Source organism: Patagioenas fasciata, chromosome 25 (genome assembly GCF_037038585.1).
Source record: "Patagioenas fasciata isolate bPatFas1 chromosome 25, bPatFas1.hap1, whole genome shotgun sequence".
NCBI classification, from domain to species: domain Eukaryota; kingdom Metazoa; phylum Chordata; class Aves; order Columbiformes; family Columbidae; genus Patagioenas; species Patagioenas fasciata.
In genome coordinates this window covers 5,266,258-5,291,524 of record NC_092544.1, presented here as the reverse complement: position 1 = coordinate 5,291,524, position 25,267 = coordinate 5,266,258, and the positions used below count along the sequence as shown (strand labels likewise).

At 54.1% G+C, this 25,267-nt stretch overlaps 1 protein-coding gene and 1 long non-coding RNA gene across 3 annotated transcripts in view; both read left to right on the top strand.

Moving 5' to 3' along the window:
• Positions 1–6,964: 6,964 nt before the first annotated feature.
• The window catches only part of WASF2 (WASP family member 2), a 32,303-nt gene continuing 14,000 nt past the window's right edge, over positions 6,965–25,267 (top strand). Inside the window, exons 1-2 of one of the 2 annotated variants that reach the window (XM_065857082.2) lie at positions 6,965–7,083; positions 23,758–23,911. In XM_065857082.2, coding sequence (XP_065713154.1) covers positions 23,782–23,911 — 130 coding nt within the window. In that variant the 5' untranslated portion in view covers positions 6,965–7,083; positions 23,758–23,781. Of the gene's footprint in view, positions 7,084–23,423; positions 23,449–23,757; positions 23,912–25,267 lie in introns of those variants that run through there. The other variant, XM_071798930.1, reaches the window with a different exon arrangement.
• LOC139825614 (uncharacterized) lies at positions 17,579–20,291 on the top strand. Its single transcript, XR_011735794.1, has 3 exons — positions 17,579–17,874; positions 19,544–19,677; positions 20,071–20,291. It is a non-coding gene; the product is annotated as an uncharacterized lncRNA (long non-coding RNA).

Here is a 25,267-nt window from a genome sequence, read left to right as displayed (position 1 = left end):
GCCGCCTGCCCAGCCCTTCCCACCACGAGCACCCTGGCAAACGGCCCCTTTTGAAGCCCCCCATGTCTGCAGGGGCCGCTGCCTCCTCCCCAGAACAGCCATGGAGGGGACCTGGGGTGCTGGCGATGCCCCCCAGGCCTGCTGTGCCGTGTCCCCACCGCGGGCTCAGCCTCCTGCGCCGGCAGCGGGGGTGGTGCAGAGCCCAGCTGGAGCACCAGACCACCCCGGCTATTCCCAGAGGAAGCGCCAGGCCCTGGGAAGATATTTCCACCCCCCAGCCCTGTCCCCGCTCCATCCTCCGCCCGCAGCTCGGGCTCCCCGTGCGCCCCGGGTCCAGCTGAGCCCCGGCGCGCTCGGCGCACCCGCCGCAGGGCCCGTCCCCAGCCACCCCGCGCTGGATGCGACCCAGCTGCCGGCCGGGCAGAAAGCTCTGGAGTCCATTAACATTCCCCCGAGCGATCTAATCCTCCTCTCTGCCCTGGCTCTGGCTTTTTACTTGGTTTTAATCAAGCCCAGCCTGGCGCCTTTTAAATCACCGGGGCGGATGGCACCCGCTCCCGCGCGGCACACGGGTGCTGTGGGTGCCGGTGCGCGGGGGGAGGCGGGGGCCGGGGGGGCAGAGCGTTTGCAGAGGTCTCCACTCTCCAGTAATTTCAAAAGGCGTTTTGGAGCCGGAGGAGCTGAGCTCAGCAGAGCAGGGGCCAGGAAAGCCAGGGAATAAAAGCAAAGGCTGTTGCAGGGGTTGTTATTAATATTTGCTGGATGATGGGGGGGGTGGGGTGGGTGGGCTGTGTGCCCACCCCGTGGTGAAAGGGCGCACTGGGGTCCCTGTGGTGGGAGGGGGATTTGGCCGGGTGCCTGGGTTCCTTCCTGGCACCCCGTGATGGGGTGGGGGGTGTGGGATCTGTGCCAGCACCCTGGGGACCCCGGCTGCTCCTAAACCAAAGCGTGGGGAACAGCTGGGGGGTGTCAGGGGGCACCCCAGCCCCCCTGGGGTGGGGGCACCCAGGGGACACCCCTGGGGACCAGAAGGGTGGGAGGGGAGGGCACCCATGGGGCTCAGTCTCCAGGGGCTTCACCATGTCCCTGAGCAGGAGCCTGGGGGGGAAGTGGCCCCAGGTGGGGTCCCAAGCAGGGGAAGGGGCAGCTGGGGGCTCTGTGGGGTTGTGGTGGCCGTGCCCTGCGGGAAGGGGTGATGCCAAGATCCCCCCAGGCTGGTAGTGGGGTTGGGGGGGGCTCTGGGGGTGCTGGGGAGGGCAGAGGGGCCAAGGGGCAGCACGTGGGGTTTTGGGGGGCAGAGCATGAGCCAAAGCGTCGGTTGTCGCGGGGCCCCGGCGGTGCGAGTTATCAGCGGCGGCAGAAGCACCGGTGCTTCCCGGCCGGGTGTGCGCCGGCTCCTGGGGACGGATTAAGGGGATTATGTTATTATTTGTTATCACTGAGGGGGGGAGAAAAAAAGGAAGAAACCTCCTTTGCTGGGAACTCTGCTGAAGCGGAGCAGAGATTCACCCCGTCTGAGCTGGGCTGGGACTGGGACTGGGACTGGGACTGGGGCTGGGGCTGGGACTGGAACTGGGACTGGGATTGGGATTGTGACTGGGACTGGGACTGAGATTGGGACTGGGACTGAGATTGGGACTGGGATTGGGACTGAGGCTGGGACTGGGAGTGGGACTGGGACTGGGGCTGGGACTGGGATTGGGACTGGGACTGGGGCTGGGGCTGGGACTGGGATTGGGACTGGGACTGGGACTGGGACTGGGACTGGAATTGGGATTGGGACTGAGGCTGGGGCTGGGACTGCGACTGGGGCTGGGACTGGGATTGGGACTGGGATTGGGACTGGCGCTGGGACTGGGACTGGGACGGCTCCTGCAGGCACTGGGGCTGCCCCTGTCCAGGATGGGGGTCTGGGGGGCTGCTAGGGGAGCACAGTGGGGTGACACGAGGCCACCAGGTCCCTGGGGAGCCACCTCGCCTGTGAGCCACAGGTGGGACACAGTTTTGGAGGATTTTGCTCTGCCCAGAGCAAAGCAAATGGCAGCTCTTCTTCAGCCCCCCCCAGGACTGTGAGGACCGTCACCCTCAGCCGGACATGGTGACACCCCAGCTCTGGGGGACTGTCCCTGTGGTTTGGCACGGGGAGTGACGCTGTGCCCCAGGGATGCCGAGAGCCGCCTCGAATGCCGCTGGCAAGGGTGAGCTCGTGACCATGGTTTTGCATCTCCCCTGGCCATGGCGGGGGGGTCTTGAAGGTTTGGGGGACAGGAGGTCATCCTGGCAGCGCAGATGGGGGTTTTGTGCCTCCCCTGGCACCAGGATGAGTGTCCCCGGTCACACTTCAGCAGCCCCAGAGAATGGGGACAATCTTGGCTGTGGTCCCCCCCTCTTTCACCCCCCAGGTAACCAGCTCCCAGCCCTGGGCTGCTGGGTGACAAATGGAGCTGTCGGGGGGAGCTGAGCCCGGTGCCGCCTTCCTCCCCTTGTCTGCCACCTTCACCCTCCCCCTGCAGCTGCTGCGGGAGCGAAGCTGCTGCCAGCACGGCCCCATTGCGGGGTCACCCTGGCTGGGGCTGCCGGGGGACACGGGGGGCTCGGTGGGGTGATGTGCCATGGGGTGACGAGCTGTGGGGGGCACGTGAGGACATAGGGGAGACCTTCAAGTCAGTGAGGGCTCTGCCAGCCACATGCCTGCCCCAGGCGGGAGGATGAGGAGGGGTCGGCTGAGCCAGGGACCCTTGAACAGTGAAGTTATGGGGTTCCCCACCTGGCAGAGGGTGGTGGGCCCCATCCCATCCCATCCCATCCCATCCCATCCCATCCCATCCCATCCCATCCCATCCCATCCCATCCCATCCCAGTGTGCCCCCAGGGATGCACTGTAGCCAGCTGGTACCCATGGGCACCACGTGCCCCGCGCTGCTCCCTGCCCGTCCCCAGCCCCGCGGGCTGTGGGTGTCCCCATGGGGGTGGCCTGGGGACACAGATAATCAGGACATCAGGCTCCTTCTTTTTCTGCCTCCCCTAAGCCCCCGGCTCTGCCTGCTGGACCAGGGCTCCCCCAGGACAGCCTCACTCATTACACTGCAGCTTACAAGCGCACATCTTGAATTCTTCCTTCCAAACCCCCAGTTTCCAGCAAGTGGAGGCTGAGCCAGGTTCAAACGGGGGGTGCAGGCATGGGGCAGCCCCTTTCCAGTCTTGTCTTGTCTGTAGCAGGGCTGGAGCCACCACCAGCACCGCAGAGAGCCCGTCATTAGAGCTGCTTCCGCGCACCCTTTCCGCTGATGGACCGCGTTATTTTCTTTAGTCTTTTATTTACACTTTATTGCTCTTGTTTTTGCACCGGCAAGCGCTGCTGGAGTGCAGAGAAATCCTTCAGATCTCGGCTGGCAGCAGAGCTCTGCCTAATCATAGTCATTATCTGGAAGCAGGTAATGGGCATCTTTCCCATGTTAATTTGAAAACAGAATCGGCAAGAGCAGGACACCGGGGATGGAGCGTGCTCCCGGCAGCTGCCGCTGCCTCCCGATGATTTTTGGGTGCCGGTGGCTTCGGTGGGCGCCGGTAACTGGGCAGGGGTGGGTTTGGGATGGGGGGAACACACGACGGCTTGTGCCGAGCCTCGTGACTCAATAAATCAGCCGGGAAGGGGCCGCTGGCCGGCATCCCGCACGGCAGAGCCTGTCCTTGCTGCCGCAGCAATAAAATCCCCCGGCCTTGTTTTTTTTTGGCGGCGAGGAGGATGGCGGCTCTTCCTCCTCCCCGCGCGCCGTCAGAACTTGCCCCCGGCTCGGCCCAGCGTGGCTGGGTCCTTCGTTAACAAGGACTCGTCCCTTTTATCCCCATGGGCGGGAGGGGACGGGGATGGAGGTGAGAGGCGAGGATTTCTCCCGGGGGCCGGGAGGGGAAGGCTGGGTGGCGTTGGAGTTTCGTTTGCTGAGATACCATTAACGAGTGAGCAAAGGTTGCGGAGTCTCCATGGAGACAAGACAGCAAGCGAGACGGAGCGGGTGTGCGGCGGAGGTTAGAGCTGATTAGTAAATGTCAGCGGCGCAGCAACTGCCCGACGCCACGCTGGCGCGGGGACCCGGCGGGCAGCGGTGCCACGGGCACCCCACGCACCCCCCTGCACCGAGCATCCCGTCCATCCCGTGCGTCCCGCTGCATCCCGTGCATCCCACCCGCCCTGGGTACCACACGTGCCCCGGGCATCCCATGTGTCCTGAGCACCCCGTTCATTCCATGTGCCCCATTGCAAATTGCGCCAGGGGAGGCTGAGGTTGGATTTAGGAACAATTTCTTCCCCAAAGGGCTGTGGGGCATTGGAACAGGCTGCCCAGGGCAGTGCTGGAGTCACCATCCCTGGAGGGTTGGACAGACGGACATGAGGTTCTCAGGACATGGGGCAGGGACAGGGGTGGGGAACAGGTGGACTCGATGGTCTCGAGGGGCTTTTCCAACCAAAATGATTCCATGATTTTACAATTCCATCCCACATGCCCTATGCACCCCTGAGCACCACGTGCACCCTGGGTATCCCACATGCCCTACACACCCTTGGGGCACATCCAGATGCCCTGTGCACCCTATGCATCCCACACAGCCCAGCTCATGGTTGCACCTCAGATTGATGCCTGGGCGTCGTGGTCCATGGGAATCAGGGCCACCATCCCCGGGCAAGGACGTGGCCTCGTGTGAGGCTGGGGTGGCACATGGGCTCTGATAAGCCGCTGTCTCCTCACTCCTGTGGAGGACGTTCCCTCTCCCCATCCCTGGATCGTGAAAAGACCAGGCTGAACCTGCTGGATCCCACCTCATTTTCCAGAAGCAAAGCCCAGGCTGAGGGAAACGGGGTTGGAATGAAGCCAGAATGGGCAGCAATCTGTGCCAGGGCCTGTCAGGGGCTATCAGGGGCTTGGATGGGGTTATCGGGGCTTGGATGGGGTTATCGGGGCTTGGACGTGGCTGGAGCCCAGCTGGGAGGGGGGTGGGATGCAGGAGCAGCCCAGCTGCCCTTCCCCACCCCCGGGAGCATCATTTACCTCCAGCAAAACACCGAGAAGCACCTGGCAGGCGAGAGCATCCCTCTCGCAGAGAAACAAGTGTCAGGGGTACCGCGGGGCCGGGGGGGGCTGGATCCTGCAATTTAGCGGGTATTATTTGGCAGCTATAAACAGAGTCTCTCGCACAGCCGGGGAGAGATAAAGGTTGCAGTGCAGATCCAGATTAGGTGGTTCCCTTGAGGCTGTGACACCTTGAGATAGAAGCAGAGCTTCTTCAAGGGAACGGTGAGCTGGCAGCCTGGAAAACCTGGAGCAAAACAGCAGCACCTCAGCCCTTGTCTTGCACCCACAGGTGTTGCTGGGGCGGGATGGGGGGCAGCAGGAGGTGCTGAGCATCGCACCCAAGGCCGCTGTGCATGGAGGGGAGCAACGCAAAACGGGCGAGAAACGGCTGTTTGCAACATGCACAAAAAAGATGTGTAGGTGAGGTTCTCAGGGAGGTGGGTTAGTGCCAGGGTTGGGGTAACGCTTGGACTCGATCTCGAGAGTATTTTCCAGCCAAAATGATTGAGTTGCAGGCAAAACGTGCAGGTGGGCACAGCATACACCAGAGTGACGCCCAGGACGCTCCCGGTGGTGCCCGTGGCTGGTTTGCCCTCCCCAGCAGCACCGACAGGGATCTTCTTGGGACTGTCGGTGGTTGACCCGCCGCGGTGGGGTGTGAAGCACGAGCACGGCAGAGGTGGACGCTGCGCCCCCGCCCCTCGTCCTGCCCGCTCCTCTTCCTCCTGCGACACCGACGGACCCGGCGCCTCGTGCTGAGCGCCAGGCGGGGAGGGAAGGTTCAACATCAGGTGCGCGGGCAGGAATGCGGCGCGATGGTAACTTCTGGTCCAGCCTCTGCTCCCACGGTTTCTGGGGGGGCCGACAGCATCGTCCCGGCTCTGCCCAGCCAGGTGTCCCTGTGGGACCGGGATGCACCACGGTGTCCCCGCAGCGGGGCCCATCCTGTGTGCCCCCCGTACATGTGCTCCCAGCCCCATTCGTTACTCGAAGCTCGTTTATGCCCTGGCTCCGCTTCCTGCCTCGTCAGGCCCTGGGGAGAAACCCCAAATCAGCATCACCCCACTGCTCCCAGCGGCCATCACCCCATCGCAAGGGGGGGCTGGCTGACCCCATGTCCCCCCAGTTCTGGGGACCCCCATGCTGGGGACCCCCACCCTGGTTTGGGGGCTGGAAGTGGATGGGGACCCTCAGGGTTTGCGGCAGGACAGGCTCTGGTGCCACTCACCAGCCCAGCGCTGTCTCTGTCACCTGCACCCCCCTGCCCGCCCCCCACCTCTCCTGCCAACACCCCTTTCTCCTCCTGTCCCCCCCAGTCCTGTCCCCTACCCTACCCTGTCCTGTCCTGACTCGACTTGTGCTGTCCTGTCCTGTCCCCGAACCCCCGCCTCAAACTCTCAGCCCGGACCACAAAACTCTCCCCCCCGCCCCGCCCTGGAGTGACACCCCCGCTCCCCCAGGTGGAACTTTCCTCGTAGGGCGTGAGACCATAGAGGCGAAAAGTAACACCAAAGGGGTGCTCTCCAAAGGGGGGTGCGGAAGGGGCAGAAACTCTTTTCCTCTAAAGACACCTGGAATAATATCGATCTCTGGCCCTCACAGACTAAGACACACATCTTTAAAATGTCGTGGCTTTGTGTGGTTTTGCGGTTCTGCCCTCTGCCCTTAGAATCTGTCGCAAAATCTGTCTATGCTCCCCCCGTCTACCTCCTCTAAAGGTAGGTTCCGCCCTGTTTACTCCCTTTGCGCGGCTGGCTTGGGTGGGGTTCTTCTCCTACTCCAGTTTCGTACGCAAGTGGCGTAGGACGGCTTTGATAGACTTCCGAGAGAAGCCAATAGCGTGGCAGTATCATTGGCTGGCGAGCCAATGGCATAGCGGACCGGCGGCCGGGAGGAGGCGGGGCGAGGCCCAGTCCGGGCAGGGAGGGGGAACTGTGGAATGGCGGACGGCCGGGCTGGTCCGCCCTGGTGGTAGCTAGCCGAGGGGGCCCGGAGGGCAGAGCCGCGGAGAGGGGTGAGTACGAGAGGGGCGAACGGCGACTCCTCGGGCCTCCCAGGCTGCCTTTTCCCGGGGGAGAGAGGCGGAGGCGCTGGGGTGGGCCGCTAGGCCCTTGCCAAATAGTGAGCTATGGTGCTGGGCCGGGCACTGTTTCCTGCCATATAGTGAGTGCCCGGTTGTGTGGGCCCCGGTGTCCCCGGGTTGGGGGGCAGCCCGTCCCGGCCTGGGCTCGGGGAGGGGGAAATGGCTTCATCCCTGGGCTGACACTTGCCCAGCCCCTCCCCGGGGCCAGGGCTCGGTGCAGGGCTGTGCCCGGGGCCAGGCTGGGCCGGCCGGAGGGGCTGGGGGCAGGAACAGGGCCCGGGTCGGGTCAAGGAAATGCTGCTCTGCTGGACTTTCCCGAGGCCTCGCCGGTGCCTGCTGTCCTGGGGCCATCGCAGGGCTCTGGCTTAGCGGGGAATGGCTTGGGAAGAAAGGGGGTGCTGCAGGTCCCCTGTGTGCTGGGGAAGAGGGTCCCTCCATTTCTAGGCTGTTCTCAGCCTTTTGCTGGCTGGGTTTACCATCAGTGCTTGTGCAAACGTCTGTGTGTCCGCGAACAAAGTCTGTCTGTCTGGGTGTGAGCTGGCTGCCCTCGTTCGGTGCAGGTTCTGCTGATTGCGCTCGCACAGGGTTGCTGTGGAAGCAACTTCTCCCTCCTGGCTGGCTCCCTGCCCCGCAACCGGGTGCACCCTGTGTCTGGGTGCACTGTAAGGACGTGTGTAAGCCCCTGGACTATTAACTATGGGCACACAAAACCTCAAACCACTTGGGGTGAGACCGTGGGGGGGCTGTGACATGCTTTGGGAAATGTTCCCCCCAATATTCAATCCATAGGCGCTCTCTGAAAGGAAGTTTTAAAGGGTATAACAGGATATGGTTGGGTAGTTTGGTCAAACGTGCTGACCTGCCAGTGACCTCAGACCATATTTCTTCTAGAGAGGAAACAAGTTGTTAGGGAATGTCCTCAGGCTGTACCTCACCAGCATTTAGGGGTTACTGCTTTGGGATACAAGTAAGGTAAGAGATTGTAGTTCCTCCCTGTTAGCTATTATTTGACCTCAGGGACCTTCCCCTGGTAGGATTTTTGGGTTTTCCTGCCAAAAGTTTCCCATTTGGCTTTATTTTTTCACTTTCATTAATAGCAGCAGCAGAATTGGGCACCTCAGTGTGGGTCAGGCCACTGGTGGGACTGCATGACGTGTTCATGCCAGGAGTAGACCTGCTTGATCAGACACCCCAAAGCACTGAGAGTGTAAGTTTTTCAGCACTGCAGATGTTGGGCATGAAATTGTATGAGTAACAGTAAAAAAAGCCCCTTTTCTTAAGTACACCTGCTACAGACAGAGTTGTAATTGGTGAATCCCTCTGTAACCTTCACACTTTGTGTGTCCTTTCCAAAGACTCGTGAGATGGAAAACTTGAAAGCAGAAGATGTGAGAAGGCAGCAGGGCCCTGTGCTTCCACGGGACAAAGCTGATGTGAAATCAGTACTTTATGGGAAGTGCTAAAGTCTGTATACTTGATCACATGAGGAAGGGGAATAGTTATGTTTTCCACCCATTTTAGACATCTGCAGAATGAGTTGCTGCTGAGTGCTTCAGGAATTTAAAACGCCGCGTTGCGACGCTTTTCATTCTGATTTGCCCCTTGTTGACCTTGAGTGGGTTTTTGTCATAGAAACTGATAGAGAGTTTAATCCAAAACTCAGTTAAAAACAAAGCCAAGCTCACATGTACCCACTGAAAACACAGCGTTTTGTTAGAGTGACTTTGAAAATCCGCTCGCATTCGCAGCCAAGGACAAATTCAGCCAGGAAGTGGGGTGGAGCAGGCTGGGCACTCCACTTCTGGGCTTTCTAAACATTTTTTTTTAGGATTGTGCTTGAAAACATGAAGTTTGGGTGTGAGAACATGACCTAAGCTTTAAAGACCCACCTAATGCTGACCCTTGGTCAAGCTACAGTAGTCAGTATTGCCCCTGGGTGGGTTGGTGATGGTGGGGATCAAACCCAGGAGTTTTACCTTCCAAAGCATCGATTTCTGCGTGGTACAAACCCTTGTTCTCTTTGTGGGGAGGAGCAGGTTTACCAGCTCCCTGTGTAGCCCAGTTACAGCAGGGCAAAGCCTTTCTCTGCTTTATAATTTGTCAGAGGATGAACTTCCTGGGGTGAACTGAATGCAAACTCTTCCCAAAACTGTACATCTTCACCGCTTTTAAAGAGAAATGTGATATTTTTTTATCTGTCTGGTAAAAAAATCCAAAAGTAAACGCCCCAAATTCTGGTGTTTCATGCCTGTCAGGCTCCTTCCTCTCCACAGCTATGAAGATGAAGCCTTTCCAGGCTGTCTGCTCCCGATCAGGTTTTGCCAAGCACTGCACGGTACCGTTAGCGAGACCCTTGCTGAATTTCCCTGTCCTCAGCCCCACACAAGCCACCCGCTCTGGGACCGTTTCCCACTTCAGCTTCTGTCCGGTCTACATTCCTAACAAATTTCCAAGCTCTGGTTTTACAAAACCAAGCTGGGGGCAGGGCAGGAGGATTTAAAGAAAAGGGGAAATACGGTGTGTTTTTGGCTACTGTATTTTGTGCAAGTGGAGTGAGCAGCTTCCCGAAGAAGAAGCTGCAACTGCAGCCCTCGTGTCTTCAGAGATCGCGCTGCTGGGGTTTGAAGGAACGAGTTAACAGCCAAATTCTTTTAAGCAGAGCATAAAGCTGCTTTCCCTCTGAATAACGTGACACACCGAACAGAAACGATGTATTTTTAAATTCTAGCTCAGAAGGTATTTGCGAGCTGTGATTCATTAAGAAGAATACAACCTTTATGATAACTACCAACCCAGTTTCTCAGCATGCTTTGAATGTATCTCATTCTTCAGGGCTGGTCGAGGAAAAGTTGATTTCATTCACAAAGCTTAGATAATCGCGCAGTGTGGGCGGAGGGGTTAAAACTTCAGTGATTGCCTCATGTGCCTATAGTTCCAGCAGCAAATCCTTCTCCTGTTGTATTTTTGTTTAATTTTATTTTTTGAGGTGATAGAAAAACAAAGGAGGTTGTTAGGATTAATATTTCCACAAAGTCAGGTTATTTTTCTAATAATGAAGATTTCAACAAGTGTAAGAATCAGCTTGAATCCTTCTGGATAGTTTGTGGGCTTTCTTGGACTCTAGTGTTTAATAACTTTATAAGTTGGGGAATGACCTATGAGAGAGCAGCATAGGGGAAAGGGAGCTGGGGGTCCTGGGGACAGCAGGGTGAGCATGAGCCAGCACTGGGCCCTTGTGGCCAGGAAGCCAATGGTACCTGGGGTGGGTTAGAAGGGGGTGGTCAGTAGGTCAGAGAGGTTCTCCTGCCCCTCTGCTCTGCCCTGGGGAGACCACACCTGGAATCTTGTGTCCAGTTGTGGCCCCTCAGTTCCAGAAGGACAGGGAACTGCTGGAGAGAGTCCAGCGCAGCCACCAAGATGCTGAAGGGAGTGGAGCATCTCCCGTGTGAGGAAAGGCTGAGGGAGCTGGGGCTCTGGAGCTGGAGAAGAGGAGACTGAGGGGGGACTCATTCATGTATACAGATATATAAAGGGGGAGTGTCAGGAGGATGGAGCCAGGCTCTTCTCGGTGACAGCCAATGGTAGGACAAGGGGCAATGGGTGCAAACTAGAGCACAAGAGGTTCCACTTAAATATGAGAAGAAACTTCTTCCCAGTGAGGGTGTCAGAGCCTGGCCCAGGCTGCCCAGGGAGGTTGTGGAGTCTCCTTCTCTGCAGACATTCAAACCCGCCTGGACCCCTTCCTGTGGAACCTCAGCTGGGTGTTCCTGCTCCATGGGGGATTGCACTGGATGAGCTTTCCAGGTCCCTTCAACCCCTGACATTCTGTGATTCTGTGAACTTTAAAACTGCGGATTTTGTTTTGTCTTTGTTATGTATAATGATAGTATTTAGGCCTTGGTCATTCTGCAAAATACGTGTCCGTCACAAACCAGGGAAAGGATTAAATAATGATTGTGTTACGGATAAAACCCCCAGCACCCAGCAAAACCACGCGCTGCCAAAGGGTTGAAATAGCCAGAACAGATGGCTCAGTGCCGGCCTTGCTCTTTTTCCTAGTCTCTAAAAGAACGCTGTGCAAAATGCACAGGAGGCAAACCAAAAGTGACACTTTCACGTCTAGGAAAGTAAAACGCGCCTATTTTGCCTATTTTCCTAGGGTGCGTTACCGCTTTCAGCAGCGCTCTTCTGGTGGGAGCTGGAGCCAGGAATTGTGTGTTTGCACTGGGTATTTATTCTCACTGTGCAAGGATAAATATTTGCAAGATCGGGCCTTTAAGTTAAGGCAGATTAACATTTATTTAAATATTTGGGGTATTTATAAACACTGGGTTTAAAAAAAGGCATGTGGAAATGGCTTCTGGGTAATAAGCAAATGATTGCTCAGAACAGAACCACCCCGGTGACATTCACTTCCTTTGTATTTTTGCAACTCCGTGTCATAAAAAGCCCGTGTGTTTTTCTTTTTGAGGAAGGGAGGCTGCCGGTGCCGCTGCCCAACAGGAGCTTCTACAGAAGGTTATCACATTCAGGCCTAATTCTGGTTGATATAAGACTTCTTTTGCCATCTGGAGGTCCGCAGGCTGTTTTTCCCCTGCCTGGCAGGCAATAGAAGGTCCAACCCTCCCAGAAGAACCGAAACGCCAACTTCCACGGTATTTTTCTGTTGAGCAAGCAGCGCGAAGCGTTAATCGCGTTCTCCATCCCCAGCTCGCCTTCACCGCCCTAATGGCCCTGGGAAATAGTTCCTCAAGATCCTCCCCTAATTCTTGAAATCGCAGTAAAGCTTTGGGGTATTATGTTGCTGCTGGAGAAGTGGCGGAGCACGGACACATCTCAAGTATGTATCTGCCAGGGGATTTAATGGAGAAAATGTAAAGGACGAGGAATCTCGCTTGGTCTCCCAGAAATGGGGTCAGTGGTGACCTGCTCTGTTCCTTCGGCACCTTCTGTGTCAGCTCCTCTCGCAGAGCAGCGTCCCAGAGCTGGTTTGGGGAGAACTGGTGGTTTAAAGGGTGCTGTGGTGCCAAGAGGGGAAGGTGGGAGATGCCAAAAAAGCAGCAGTTGTTTTGAGGGCTTAAGTTTTTGTGGTGCTGAGCTGCTCAGAGGTCACCAGTGACCTCTTGGCTTGGAGGTTTTGATTCTCCTGTTGACAGTGGGTATGGTCGTCCGCCCCATTCTCAATACGCAGCTGTCCACTGGAAAGAATCTGTTCTTACCGCTGCCGTAAATCAGACCTAAAGCGGGAGTTTATTATTTGGGTTTCCGCTAAAAGCGTTCGATAAGAACGGAGAGCTTCTTGTGTTGTGCGATGCAGCCAGATAACCCTCTTCTTGGAAGGTGCTTGTTTCATATGAACAGCGATACGTTTAGTTGGACGACTCCTTTATGTGAGTTTGAGATTAAAATCTAATTGTAGAGTGAAGGGCATAAAAGGAAGCGTCTTTTCACCCGGTGTATGAGCAGTGTGGGACTCGCTGCCATGGGATTCGGTGGATTCTGACCGTTTAGATGAGTTTGGAAGCTGAAGAGACCCGTTTATGGCTGCAAGACCCATAAAGGACAATGAAATGATGGTGTTTGTTCCTGCGTGGTCTTCAGGTGCGATGTGGAAAAGGACAGCAGGGGGAATTTGTGCTGCGCTTACCTTGCTCTCATGCTCTTTATGCGTGGAGGATGCTGGTTTATCTGGAGGCTGGATGACCTGGCTCGGCTATTCTTAAATCCTGTGGTTTAGGGTTTCTTGTCTTATTTGTTCGTCGACGTTTCCCGTGATGTTACAGAGCAACCTGCCTCTTCCCAGCCTCCTTTTCTCCCCGCTCGTAAAACTGGGCTAATGACTCTGACCTTTTGTTTGTAAAGCAAAAGGAAAAGGATCAACAAAATACTGGAGCTTATTTACTATCATTACCGAAATGATGAGCAATGCCACTTCGCGGTACTTCAAAGAGGCTTCGCTTATAAGATGCTGGAAATCCCTGGAGAGAGAAGATGTTTCAGATGGAAAAGGGGGGGTGGAATATTCCTCCAATGGAGGGAATATCTCCAGCATCTCCCCTCCCAGCTGGGCTATTTGAAATAGCCGCTGACAGTTGTGGCCTCTTCTCTGTACCAGCCGAACGGGCCGGTGTCGCTGATCGCATAGGAGGGAGCTCTGCATAAATTGTTCCCATGCTGTGGAGTTTTGCGAAGTACTTTGTTGACCTATTGTATTACCGCTAATAAGATTGAATGTGGTTTTAATTTCTCATTTCCTCTTTCGCTGGATGCCCTTTTCCTACTTCTTAGAGTCTTATTTCAAGTCTCTCTATAGCTAAAGTCTTTTTTTTCCCTTCCTGTTGCTCAAAGAATGAATGATGCTTTGCTTTCAGGCAGCTCCGCGCTGGAGGGCTTTAAGTGGCATTCAGAGGAGACTATCAGCCACAATATCTGATGTATTGGTGGAGCTGCGGTTCATGCATGGAGTGCAAAAAATGGGATTTAATTGGGAGGGAGGGGGAATAGCGGCCTTGGCTGAATGGATGGGTGAAAGTTCCCCGACCACCCCTTAGCCCAGCAAATAGTTGGTTGAGTGCTCGCCGGAGCGGAAGCGAGTTCCCTTTCAGGCACCCTGCTTTTGTGCACCGTCAGAAAAAACACACACGCTCTTATGGTTTTGGCCTTGCAGCTGCAAAAAGGGGAGAAAAAAAAGGCAAGAGAGAAGCGTGCACACACCCAGATCCTGTTCTTTCAATCCCGACAGCTGCCGAGCCCATGCTTTGCTGCAGGAAAGCGAACAGCTATAAACACAGCTTGTGCAAAACCTTTACCTTCTGTCTAGGGCAGCGTGAAATAACTGGCTGCGTCCCTTTTGGAGGCTAAATTAAAAACGCCTGTAATTAACTTATACAAAATAGCCTTTTGGTTGCTATTGAGAATTCAATATTGTATCAAGGAGGTTACGTCTAGGGTCTGGCTTCACATGAGAGGTTTCCATAAAGCAGCTTATTATAGACCTTGTGGTGAGCTTTGATAGAAAGACTCGCATCTTTAGCATCCCTAATATAGTCTAATCTCTCTTCTCCCGAAAAGATGGGTTCAATAAAGTGATGGTTTCAAGCGCTCTGCAATGGTCTTGGATGGTGCAAAGCCTGGAGTTTGCACTGTGGATTACATAAGGTGAGATCACTGCTGGGCTCAGAACAGGCAAAATGGAAACAACTACAGCTTTTCTGACTGTCCCAAGGAGATTACGCAGGCGTGTGTCACCACGTCCAAGCTGAAATCTGACCGGGGGGCTGATTGAAACAGCGGGGCCTTGCCCAGGCCTGCCTGGAAGGGCGGTCGGTCCCGCTGGCTGCGCCGATGGAGAAAGTGAGTCCAAGGATTGTCACGCTCTTGAGCAAAACCAGACTGCGACTCGCAGCTCCCTGCGCTCCGCCTGCGGATCCCGAACGGCAGCCGGGATCATGCACGCTCAATCCAGATGGGGTGTTTCTGGGGGGTCTCCTCGCTGGGCAGCTCTGCGGGAGGACGGGGTGACCCCAGCCATGGGGCAGACCCCTTTTCACCCTGGTTCCTCTGCCTGCCCGTGGGCAGCACAGACTGTAGGTGTGGGGCAGAACGGCCTGGAAAACCCCGGAGACGCGGGGGCTTCTGGTGCCGGACCTGCCTGTTCTCCCCACTTCATGGTCATACCCGTCTCACTTGACTCCTGAGATCCAAAAAACATATTCAGGGCCTTAATGTGGCATCACACATATCTTTCTTTTTTTTTTTTAAATTATTTTTCCCTCCACAATAGAAAACCCACGTGTTATTTTGACTTTATTAAGACGCCATTCATAAACCATTTTAATTTAGATGCTCAAGGTTGTTCTTATGGTTTATTTTGTGACGGAAATCCCAGCAGATGTAACACTTCTGCAGAATAGCAGGGAGTCAGTGTCTTTTTTTTCTCCTCGTGTCAAAGGTTAACTTAAAATATTAATGCTGCAAAGATTCATTTAAGATATTAAAACTGTTCAGGCAAGAATACATGTACATATTGTAATTACTTCCTTTTTCTTACAATTAAAGTAATTGGATTATATTTAATGAGCTATTTACATTTAATAATTAAGAAAAGACTTATCTTTCCAGTATTCCCCAAGTGCAGCAGAAGGGTGGGGGCACTCGGAGCTGTGATATAATTATCTAGGCGTGAGTAGAAACTGAAAGAGCAGTTGAGCTGTATAGAAAACACTTGGAACTGGTTTATTCTGACTCTTTCATTAATCAAAATAGTTTAGAGTGTGTGTGTGTGTGTTAAAGGAGGGGAGGCTGAGCTTAGTTGCAAATGAGACAGAGTTTATCTGCTGAAAAGGAAGGTTAAAATACGTTCCGACTTCAGGAATAAGTCATTTAGAAGAGAAACCACACCCTCTCTTTCCGTTTTAATTACCAAGCGCTGCCCCAGGATGAAAACGCGCTGCTGTACCGTGAGTTGCGCTTTGCACCGAGCGCCTTGTCGGTGCTCACGGGCACGAGCCTTCCATCCGCTGCAGGAGGAAAACACCTTCTCCTTAGCGGTGATTCCTCCTGGGGAGGGGATCTCAGCGCTGTTTGCTTTAGCAGCCCTGCACCCTTGGCAGAGTTTGGCCTGTGGTTCCACAAAGGTGTCCCCGCAGTGCCGGCCTGAGCTTGGAACATGCGGTGCATCCTGGTGGAGATGTTGGGAATGATGCTGCTTGTATTGCCACCTGAATTGGCATCGCTTCTCGTTGAGACCTTCTGAAGTGAAGGGGCTGGAGCACAAGTGTGATGGAGCGGCTGAGGGACCTGGAGGGTTCAGCTGGAGAACAGGAGCTGAGGGGAGACCTTCTGATCTCTGAACTGCCTGAAAGGAGCTTGGAGCCAGGGGGGTCGGGCTCTGCTCCCCAGGAACAAGCGCCAGGAGCAGAGGAAACGGCCTCAAGTTGCACCAGGGGAGGTTGAGGTTGGATTTAGGAACAATTTCTTCCCCAAAGGGCTGTGGGGCATTGGAACAGGCTGCCCAGGGCAGTGCTGGAGTCACCATCCCTGGAGGGCTGGACAGACGGACATGAGGTTCTCAGGACATGGGGCAGGGCCAGGGGTGGGTTATGGTTGGACTCGATGATCTTGGGGGTCTTTTCCAACCAAATTGATTCTGTGATTCTAAGTGAATTCAGTGCTGTTACAGAGGCTTGGAAAATGGAATCTTGTGATTTTATCCGGAGCTCATTTTGCCTGGATTGGGATAGAAAGAAATGGATGACTTTGTCAATGAAACCTTCTCAACCTTGACCTTTAAGGTCCGTCTTTTGGGGCAGAGTGCCAACCCCAGTTCAGTAGACGTCTCTCTCTCAGGTTACTGTCACTGCTCAGGGGACTTTTCTCCTGGGACAGCCCGAGACTGATCCCTTGAATAGGCTGATTGACTGTGGACAGCGGGACTCGGAGCAGGTTGGAGACCTCCCGTCCATGGACGGACCCCTGTCCACCGCTCCTAAAATATCTGAGGACCTATAGTAGGTTTTCTGTACCTGGCTGTGCCAAAACTACCTGTTGATTGCAGCTCGTGGTGCTCCTCGGTGTTGTCACTGACCTTGTATCCTTGCCAAAATGATTCCCAGGTGTAACAGAAAGCGTTCTGCTCCCTTTGCTGCTCCTGTTTCCTAGGAAGCAACAGAGCCAGAGCTATTGTAGCGCTGGAGCCCTGCCTCTCCTGATGTATATCCTCACGGCAAAGACCTTGAAACCTCTCTGTTTTGGAGCTTGAGTTCCAGTTTAATCAATAGTTCTGTATTCTGAGCATCAAATCCCTGTGACAGCTCTCTTTAATTGAGCTAAACTGCCTTTCTCTTGTCACATCTCCTGTAGAGTTTTATTTAAATGCGTTTGTTCTGCATGTATCCTAGTCAGGCATTGATAGCAACACCAGGTGACCCTCTGTGTTTAACTTGTTTTTCAGCTAAATGAAGGGAAACATTAATTAGGGCAGCGATGTGGTTTTTAGGAACTACAAAAGAAGCCGAGGTCAAGGTGCTGGCTGTTTGCACTGCAGCAGGAGGATCTGCATGTTCCCCATCGATGACCCTCCCAACCTTCCACCCCCAGCTCCATTTCTCCCAGCGAGTCCTTCTCCAGGCTGCCATTCATTCCAGCAACGTCATCCTCAGTGAGGCTGATAACAAAAGTTTGAAAGGAAGAGCCAAATTTTCAGGCACACCTGTGCAATCCCCTTGAGGGCAGCGAATGATGATGATAACGCAGGAGCCAGGCAAAAAACAATGCAGAAAATGGCTTTCTGAGCCTCCTTTTGCATTTTTTAGAGCCAGCAGGCTGGAGAGGGGGGTAAAAACAAATGAGAGGGGGGGAAAAATAAGAGAGTGTTTTTACTGTGGGACCGGAGCGGGCTGGGTGTCTGTTGGCTCAAGGGCTGCTCTGTACAACGCTCCGTTATGCGGCGAGGTCAGGGTGGACGGTTCCTGGGGTCGGCGCGGTGCTGTGGAACCGTGCAGCGCCAAAACGCCCCCTTCGTAACGCCAACAGATCCTATGCGCAAAGTTCCCCGGTTGGGGATTGAAGTGAATCATTAACAAGCAAAGGGAAGGGGTTGCGTGTGGGGTTTTTTTTGCCATGGTGCTGTGTTCTCCCAGAGGCGCTGTGGGTTTGGTAGATCCCGCTTCTTTGTGCGCTGGTGGGTGAAAACGCAGCCTGTGCTTTCTGTCTTAGCGGCTGGTAAGAGATGGTGGGCAACGTTTTCCCCGACACCTTGGGGGGGGTTTTACCTTTTACACTCGTTCATCTCCCCCGTGGATTTTGGGGAGAGCAGAGCGCTGTGAGCAGCAGCAGCTGAGCTGCCCCTCGCTGCCGGCTCCTGCTCAGCTGCTGCCAACCCGGGCTCTTAATGACAGATGAGCCCGTGACGCGCGGGTTTGGGAATGAATACTTGTTACAGCTGGCGGGATGGAGGAGTTTGTGGCATCGCATGGCAGTTTGCTCTATAATTTCCCTCCCTATTGCTGGGATGCAGCACTGATTGCTGGGTCTCTCTCCGAGTGTGGAACTGGAGCATTGCTGATTGCTGCATCCCACTTCTCCCTGGCTGCATTGTGAGCTTGGATATAGCCCTGAGCACTCAGCAGAGCCTTCTGCTGAATTTTTCCTTCTTTTTTTTGCTCAGTTCTCTGTGTGTGTGTGTGGCTGCTGCTTCCCTTTCTGCGAGTCTTTTGGGGTTACATAAAAGCCGGTCTCTTTCTGGCCATTACAGCTACATGGGGGAGTAGTTACTGCTGAGAGAAGCTTGAAATTTGAGGCAGAGTTGTCACAGACATTAGAAAGAACAGTCAGTCTGCGTTGGCAAGCTACTGAGTTAAGTCTCATTTCATACTGATGGGAATTTCAGATCTGATTATCTCCTTCCTCCCTCATTCCCAAACCTGCTGGTGTGGCTAATCCCCCGATGGGTTCTCCTGAAGGCTGCTCTCCAAGGCGCTTCGCTAAAGGCTCCGTCTCCTTGACTATGCTCCTTATTTGTGCCCAGCAGAGGGTTTTGCCAACCCTGCCGAGGACAGGCTGATTGGTCACCCTGATTCATTTGAAAAATCAAGCTTTAATTTCCCTCCCCTTCCCCAAAAATACCCTCTGTCCTCCTTAGGTGCTTTGTGCTACGCCAGACACGGCGACAGATGATATCACCGCTGGGGTCCAGATTTATTTGCAGATGGTCCCTGATCTAAGAGGTTGTGTGTCACATTGAGCGGGGAATTACCCAGGTGACTCCCAGTAATGCTATGCTGGCTGGTCAAATACCAGTAAGATGAACCTTGCCAGATCGCCGCCGTTATTTACAGCTCTTTGTGTGCCTTGCACACACACGGCTCACCTTGCAGTCCTGCCTTCTCCTCCGCGCTGCACCGGTCGCTGTGCGATCTGCCTGCTGTACGAAACCCAAAAATAAAAGAAGAGGCTGGTTCTTCTCTTGCTGTGCAGTGCTGTTTTCCTGCTCTGCTCCAAACTGCTTGTTAAGGAGTATTTGCTCCGAGTTGCTGGTTTCAGTTGACAGAACTCGCGTTGGCAAGCAAATACTCAATCCTAAAATACCCCCGTATTGCTTCTCAATACTTGTAATCAAAGCCTGTCTCCTTTATTATTTGGAACAATCGTCCCATTTTACTGCGCCGGCCCTGTTTATTAAAAACAGTCAATAAGACGCAGGTTTGTGTGAGGGGTTTAGAGCCTGGTGGTTCTTGCTTGAAACAAACCAGCTGCCCTTGATCCTAACCCAGAACTGGGATTCCCGAGCGATCTGCTGCCGCGGAGCTGGTGGGGAGAGCGGTCCGTGACTTGCTGATAAGAAATCCCAGAGCAGCACAGACGTCTGGAATCTGCCTCATGTTTGCTCCAGGTGCTGCATCCGGAAGGGCAAAACTCACAAGTAGCAGTGGGTTGGTAGGAAGGGCGATACCGAGCGCAAAATCCCAGTGGATCCTGGAAACAAGGTGCTGGTTGCGCTGGAAGGTCGGCAGGAATGTCAGAGCGGTGAGCTCGGCTTTTGTTGTGCTCAGCAAACTGTGTGTGTGTGGCTGGCGCGGGGCACTGGAGCCGGATGGGGCTCGGCGGTGGAGCCGGATGGGGCTCGGCGGTGGAGCCGCATGGGGCTCGGCGGTGTTTGGGAGAGGGGAAATGCTGAGGAATCCTGGCAGGGGGAGGTGGGGCAGCGGGGAAGAGCTGCGGGCGAAGCTGGGCTTCTCGGATGGTTTGGCTTTTAGTCATTGCCGTCATAACAAGGCTTGGAACCGCCTTTGATTCAAGCCACGACTTGGAGACTGGGGAGGAAATGCTCCTTGCGAGCAGGTAGGAAGGTTCTGATTCAAGCAGGAGAGAAAAAATCATTTGTTATCGTAACAAAAGCCTTTGCTTCTTGTTTTTAAGAAGGTGTGAAGTGCGGCGGTTGGGAAGATGAGTATTGTGAACGTCGATTGATGCACAAGCGTTTGTGCATTTGGCTTCGACGTCGACCCGTGTCCTTACGGCTCTTCCAGCCAGCAAACATCACTTCTTTCCTCACGTAGTAGTGCTGTGTATCAATTTGATACCTTTTTTTTTTCCCCATATTCATTATAAATCTATTGCAGAGAGTTTTCTGTTTCTTAGAGGCAGTTTCCTATCACTTTTAACGTGTTTGATCCCCCGTCACAGCGGGATCAGGGCGGGTCCTCTGTGCCCATGACCTGCCCTTCTTGCAGCTTCTTAAAATCAGCGCGTGTACCCCAAACTCTGGTACTAAACCAAACCTTATCTTCAACAATAATAAGCGAGTGGAAACGCTTATCTTTGCCTGAAAGATGGGGATTTTTGGCCTCGCAATTCATTTAACTTGCGTCTGAATGGTGAGATGTAGCTATAATCCAAGGTCTGCGGTAGTTGGGTGACAGTGACTGATGCCTGGTGGCCAGGCGGGGTGGTTGGGGTGGCAAACTGCTGTGCTGTGGTGCCCCGACCACTGAAACTAAAGTGGTTCTGGATGGCCCTGGCTGGTAGTGTGTGTCACCCGCCTCCCCAGTGACTCTCCTAAGGAGGAAAACCTCCCGGAAAGGTATTTTAGGGCTGTCCCTTCCTTGTTTCACTTACCATGTCTGGCCCTGCCCTGTGCTGTCTCCAGCGTTTTGCTTCCTCCTCCTCCCTCCGCTCTCGTCCCTTCTCCGCGCATGATTTTCTGCCCCTCCTTTCAAAATACGCCACTAATTTTCCAATCCACGCTATTAATCTTGGTCCCACCTACTCGTGAGGCATGAAGGTTTTACAGGAGCCCATTAGCTCTTATCTCCAGACCTACCTCCCAAAAACTGACGGGGAAAAATGAGATTTACCAGCAAAGTTCCTTCTTGCGGGGACACGGCCTGGCCTTTTTGCTAACGCTGGCACCAGACTCTGCTTGTAGGTCCCAGATTTCCTATCGACCCCCCTCCACCCTACAAAAACATCTGAATCCTTGTCCTTCCGCTCCGAGGAGAGGAAATTTTTGCTTTTAAAATGCCTCTTATCCCAGAGGTTATTGGGTTGGTTGTGCACAGCCCATCCTGTCCTCCCGCTCCTCTCCGGCGCTCCCTGGGTTTAATCTCTTTTAGCTTGAGTCCCGCTTGCTGGATCCTGTTGGTGTTGGGAGCAACAGCGGAACCGTCGCCTTGGGAAGCAGCGAGGAGGAGGAGGAGGAAGAGAAAGAAGAGGAGGAGGAGGAGGAGGAAGAGAAGGAGGAGGAAGAGAAGGAGGAGGAAGGCTGTCGTAGCCATCAGGAGGGCGAAACTCTGGATTCGGCTGTGCTGGGAGATGGGAGGTGGCTGCCAGGATCAGCCAGGCTGCAAAGGGAGGGCTTTTCTGAGCCCTTATCTCTGCCATCTTGCACCGGTGCAAATTCATCATGAACCTGGGATTACCATTGTTATTTTCCTTAAAAAGAATTTTCGCCACTACTCCTTGCTTTTGGAAGGCAAATGCTTTTGGGTGATCTGTATAGCGACAACATATTCTTTATTTATAGGTATTTGGGACACCGCTCCATTTTCTCCCCCATACTTGCAGAAATGAGCGCTACCTGTGTTTATCTAACCTGCCATACCTATAATCTTTTGGGTTGTTTTTGTCTGTATTTTTGTTTTAACACATCTGCACCCTTAGGTACATTTTTCCTCTTGCTGTGTTCCCTCTGTCCGTCCGCTGTCCTGGCCGCTTCCCAACGGGGTTTTGGTGACCGGGCTGTGTGCTCGGGCTCTGCACATCCCGTGTTCCCTTGGCCGAAACACGGGGGAAAAGAGCTGGATGCGGGCAGCCTGCAAACGCCGCCTTGTTACTGAGAGCGGCTCGAACTGCAGTCTGGGGGGAGCCGGGCAAAGTTTGTCTGGCATAAAGCGCTAAAGCCGACAAAAGATTGTAGGGCTTGGGCTGTAATCGATAAAACACAGGGTGTTTGGAAGCGAAGGTCAGAGTCCTTCCTTAGTTCACCCTGTTCTTTAAATATCCCCGACTGCTGCAGTGCTTGAACAACACGGCTTTCGGTCCTCGGAGGATCTCTGCTGTTGTTTATTTGGATGCAGAACTCGCTGCCGTTTTCTGGAAGGTCTGTGGTTTTGGGGGCTCTTCCCTCGCACATGAAATCGCTCACGTAGAGGCGCTGCAAAATGGCACCCGCTATCGGCTTGTCCTGGAGATATCCGAGCGCCTGGCACGCCGCGGCTCTTCAGCTCCTCTGCCTTAATGGGTCACATTTAGCAATTCAAAAAACCTGGCTGGTGAGGTAATTAGGGAGGGATAATGCCCACTTCTTCCTCTTAACACCCTGATAGAAAAGCATCCAGGAAGGACTCCTGGACCTCAAAGATAAGCTGCCAGCTGCCACAGAGACTATCAAAGGGTGGCTCAAAGTCAAGAGCAAACAGCTGATTTTCTCTGGTTCTGGGGTTTTGCCGGTGGTGACAGGAAGCCATGTTCCCCAAGCTGTTCGCTTCCTGCTTTATTTTTACACCCAGCCCCATCACATGGGAGCTGCCTCCTCTTGGGTTGTTCCTCAGCTGACCTAGAAAAGTGATTCTTTCCCCTTCTAAATTAATCAAGAACTCGGGATGTATTTGCTTTCACTTAGGCTGAAAGATTTCAGGCGTGTACCGTGCTCCGTGTTCCGAGCTCTGCTGGCCCAGGTTTCCTCTCTCTTGGAGGCGGATGAGCTGAGAGGGAACGCTTTGTTGCTTCAACGTTTCGGCCTGTTAGCAAAGCAGATTTTTGTTAGTTCAAGGCACTGACCTGCACATGAAAGTGGTTTCTGTCCAAAGCATAACTTCCGGACACTTACGCTTTCTTCTTTGTTTTATTTTTGTAAAGAAAGAGCTGGAAGTTTGTCCCGACCGGTGGACAATCAATCTCTCCTTTCTGAGCACACTCTACTCCTGCATCCTGACTAAAGCTCCATCGCCGTTTGGCTTCTGGAGCAGGAGAACAATGGTGCAGTGTAAACCGGGGCCTGGGATTTCCCGGGGGAAGGGGGTGCAGCCTGCAGGACAGGGAACACTCACCAGAAAGTTTCCTGGTCAGCTGCAAACGCTTCCTGTTGTTTGAGGAGAGCCCTGTCTGTGCTGCTCCAGGAGGAGCTCACCGCGCATGCTTCAGTTCGCTGCAAAAGGCCTCTTTTTTCTTTTAACCTCTCCATTCTTCCTCCTTTCGGTTTAAGCAAACCTATAGATTGCAAGTTTTAAAATGGTTCTGCAGAAGAGGTTGTGAGAGTCGCCGTGCGGGAGGAAGGAGAGCGCCCGGGGGCGCTGGGTGGGTAGGAAGGGAACAACGGCTGCGGCGGTGCCAGCAGCACCTTGCGTGGGGGCGAAGCCGTGGGGTTTTCCATCTCTGCCTCCGTACCTGAGCCAGAGGGGCTTTGCTGTCACCGCAAGTCACAGAACAGCGGGATCTTTATTTTTGATGAACCGGTTTTATAAGGGTGGGGAGGGGGGGAAAGAAACCTTATAAATAAAGCCATTTGAGAGCAGGAAAAACGAACACCGCGGCTCTGGTGTGCCTGGAATTTGCGGTTGAGTAATCCTTTCCTGTTTCTTTTTTGGGTTGTTTTTCATCTTTCAGAACAGTGCCTGAAGCAGGTCCACCATGCCGTTAGTAACGAGGAACATTGAGCCAAGGCACCTGTGCCGTCAGACGTTGCCTAGCGTTCGGAGCGAGCTGGAATGCATGACCAACATCACCCTGGCAAATGTCATTCGACAGCTGGGCAGCCTGAGTGAGTACCATGGCGAGCCTGCGCGTTGCCCTCAGGAGTCGCTCCTGCTCTTTATTTAGCTCCCTTTCTACTCTCGTGTTCCTATTTCTCCCCCATCTGCCTTCCCTGGGTAATGCTAAAATGTTTTCCTAAAGAAATCTGATGCTAATTTCATATCCCTGGTCCCACTGCCTTCCCATCGAAGAGAAAACGGGGAGGAGAGGGGTGTATGTGTGTGTGCGAGAGGCTGCGGCGAAACTGCAGATGGGAGGATGGAGCACAACTCCGGCTTGTAAAATGGGAGCCAGGATCTTGTGTTGGAGAACGTGCCCGTCATTGCACGCGCTACTAAATGGAGCTCGACTCCATTGAATCTACACTGTGTCAGTAGCCTTATTTTTAATGAAAGGTAATTAAAGCGCGCACGCGGAAGCCGCCTTTGCCCCTGCTGTTTGTTGCGTTGCGACACCCCAAGTCTGAGCTGAGCGTTGCCCCTGGAGTATTGAGGGTTTGGGGCCGCTGGTTGGAAAGCAGTGTGAGCTGCGGTGATGCTGAGCTCAGCTCTGCGTAGAGCTGACCCGTAGCCCTAGAAAGGCTGCGGGGAAAACGTGGCCCTGCGTGCCACGGGAGAGACAAAGAGTTAATTGTGGTCTCTCCGGGATGGCTCCTCACTGCGTTGAAATGCTCTGGATTCTGATTAGCTACCTTTGCCCTTGAAGCGAGACTTTGATAATCAAATTAATATATTGTTTAGCTTCTCCGTGATGTCTGCAAGCGCTTCTGCTAGCTCTGCAAAGCCAGCCCCGTGTCTGCTGCCGTAGCGTGAATGTGGCAGGGAAAGTTTGGACGCGGTCTCTTTCCAGCAGTGAAAACCGTGGCTGTCGCTAAAATCTGGGCCTGTGTTTGCTGCCAGTCGGCATCACATTCTGTTGGGTTGTAGAAATGTCGCTGCGCAGGCAAGACCAGTCTCTCTGCTCGCGTTCAACTGGCCCTTGTTCATTTGTTAGGTCTTGTAGCCAAGGTGGTTGTGGAGTGTGAGTAAAATCCATCTCGAGCATGTGAAATGATGAGGAAGAAGGCAGCAAAGCTGTGCAAATCTCAGCTGCAGAGGAAGCTAATCCCAGTCCAAAGGCGTGCGGCGGGTTAGCGTGACAGCGCCGCGCCGAGATCCTGCGGGTTTACACCTTCTTTGCACGGCTCAACATACTCAAGGCTTCTCTGCTCCTGCCTCGTCGGAGAGGGCGAGGTGCTGGCAGCCGAACCGCAGCCCGGTTCCTGTCGGGGAAGGTGCCCTGGGAGCCTCGCTGGGCCGTGCGGGAAGGAGCAGGTACCTGGAGGGAGTGCTCGGGAGAGGCGGCTCTTGGTGACACTGGCGTG